The sequence below is a fragment of the Pinus tabuliformis genome, chromosome 6, assembly GCF_031772625.1.
Source record: "Pinus tabuliformis cultivar Carrire ecotype Pingquan chromosome 6, CPIR1, whole genome shotgun sequence".
Lineage (NCBI taxonomy): Eukaryota > Viridiplantae > Streptophyta > Pinopsida > Pinales > Pinaceae > Pinus > Pinus tabuliformis.
The window spans coordinates 1,637,971,732-1,637,974,381 of NC_142292.1; the positions used below are offsets into that span (position 1 = coordinate 1,637,971,732).

General features: G+C 38.1%; 1 protein-coding gene across 1 annotated transcript; it reads right to left on the minus strand.

Annotated features, from left to right (window-relative positions):
• Positions 1–1,055: 1,055 nt before the first annotated feature.
• On the minus strand, positions 1,056–1,684 carry LOC149265210 (UPF0613 protein PB24D3.06c-like). Its single transcript, XM_089402139.1, has one exon. It carries the CDS (start codon positions 1,668–1,670, stop codon positions 1,056–1,058), a length of 615 nt encoding a protein of 204 aa, XP_089258265.1. The 5' UTR covers positions 1,671–1,684.
• Between the last annotated feature and the right edge of the window lie 966 nt (positions 1,685–2,650).

Consider the following 2,650-nt stretch of genomic DNA (forward strand, 5'->3'; position numbering starts at 1 on the left):
TTCCAATAACAATGGCATGTTCTTCTGTACTAACTGCGAATGGTGAAAAACTAGTGCTTTGTACATGCATGTTGGTTATCTCTTCCCCAAGCAAGTTTGATGGTGCTATTTTGGGTGTGCAACCCTTCCGCCGATTATTTTTCTCCTGCCCTCTGGTTAATTTTCATTAGTTTGGGGACTATGTACATTACATGTAAACGGAACAGTTTCTTCAGAATCTTTTAATGGTTTTGAAAAAAAAACAAAACCAATTCCGCCTGACCAGGCTCCACCACCCAAAGCTCGGACCTTAAAAGGGGATTATGAAACTGACTGCCTAGATGTTTCACACACCTTCTGGGCATCATCAACATGAGAACTTCTTACTGAAAGTCTCTTATATCTACTCAGTTGCCTCTCCAAATTTTTGTTTTTGAAGAGCACAACCCAACATTCCCTTGTACGAAGATTTACTGCCAGAGACCTGCATATTTGTTTCAGTCTTTATTGCATTGTTAGGATTAGTTCCTCCTGATATGCTAAATCGATGACTTTGTCGCCTGGCCCTCTTTGGCATCATTTTTGCCATTTCATATGCAGTTCTCCAGTCCTTGCCCCCTCTGAGCCCACCGGCATTATGCAAAGTTCGCAAATGGCGAATTCCAAGTGTCTTTAAGTCGGATGTTAATAGTTTCAACTGGGGTGATTTTCTTCATCTTCCACTTCTCATGAGGTTTCATCAACAGATTCCATTGTGTATCATGTTGCAACTTGAGAAAGTTAGAAAAGAAAATGAGTGAAAAGAGACCCTACATGTTCAACGTCGAGGGTCGAACCTGTGACCATTGTTGCTCACTCTGCATTCAATACCAATCACACTATTCTGTATGGCTTCAAAGTTGGATATATGATCTAGATTCTAAACTCATAATTAACTATTAAGTACACACGTTCATTCTTAAATTTGGTGTTTTGTCAAATGTTTATCATTGCAGGCTTTCCTTCATCTCTATGCTACTGTAGTTTCCCACTGTGAATATAGGTCTCTCTTGTCCATCTACAGTAACTGCTTTAGCCTAATTTGTAGAATTTGTTGATCTCCCAAGCCACTTTGAGTTGCAAAGCCTTTGGACAAGAGGTCGTTTATCAACATATTTTGGCACATACTCATCACCCATGGAGAAGATCACTTGGCATGGTGTATTTGACATATGGCCCAGCCTCTGTCGTAATTGATCATCACTAAGGTCAGAACTAAACATATCATCGTCGCCCATATATGCACAAAGAGAATAGTACCTGTAAGCAGTTATGGGAGCATCGGGATTGGCTTCTTTAGGCATCAAATGCATCTCTTTATCTTCTTTTATCATGCTTGTTTCCAAGTTAATCATATCTGCAGTTTCAAGAAGGGTGGCTTTGTACTCCCGGTCACTAACAGGTGCCTGTAAAATTGCAGCCCGCACAGCTTTTGAACAAGCAGTATTTGACCGCATGTAGTGCACGATATCCTGACAACCTGTACTATGACCAAGCAACACTACACCCTCTGATCCTTCTTTGTTAATAAGGTAGCTGATAAGTTGGTCAAGTTCCAAAGCATCTTGTTTTAGACTTGAGGTGCCATATCCTGAATAAGATGATGATAACAAAGGTTGTACTAAGGACCGTTTCTCAGCCTCTAATGCCATTGATAAAGGCTGCAGATACCTGTACCGGTCTGGACCACAAACTCCAAAGAAACAACAACATCTTACCCATACGTCAATATGCCAGATGTGGGTAGTATATACCATCAAAAAGAAATTACAATGCATTCAAGCATATACAATATTAATTCAAAAGAAAAAAAAATACCATCAGGTATCATATCTGAAATCTGTAATTTCAACTTAAATTCCAGCTTCAACAGTGATAACAACCAAAACACTATCCTTTCTAGACACCAAGCAAATTGTATTTTCATGCAAAGCATTTGATCTTTCTGTGAACAAGAATGTAATTCTCACTACTGTGTCTTTCATCATTAAATTTGTCGTTTTGGCAGCTTCCCTCCATTTTGAAACCTACAATTGAACCCATATTTGGAGAAAATTGATATATAGAACCTTCAATTCCACCTGTATGACATTAATTCTTTTATGGATTATAGTGAAAGAATTAGGAGACATTTTAAACCAGTTTCTGATCCTAGCAGCAGCTTTATGCAAGATAGGATTACTCCTGAACCAGAACCTTCAACGAGTTTCCAGAGTGGGAGTCTGAATAGAGGCAAGGCTACCAAACACTATAAGAATAGACACTGCTTTAACTTGCCTAGCAGTATTGCAAAGCATTCTTTTGTTCAATCAAAGAGGATCATTAGAAGCATACTCTGTCCTTGCAAGGAAACTCAGGGAATATTACTCTAATGATGACATGAATAAAGGGGTTGGTGTTGGCTGTTCCCTGATTTGCACTGCTGCACAAGCAAATGCAAAAAAAAAAGAAAAAAAAGTTTATGCACACAATCAATTGCATAGCCCACAACATATCATGAATGGTAATTCATAACACTTCTCTATCACGACTATACCAAATCAAACAAAACTATAATATAAGGTAACCTCGATTTGATTGCAGCTCAAAATATATATCTATATATATATATATATATATATATATATATATA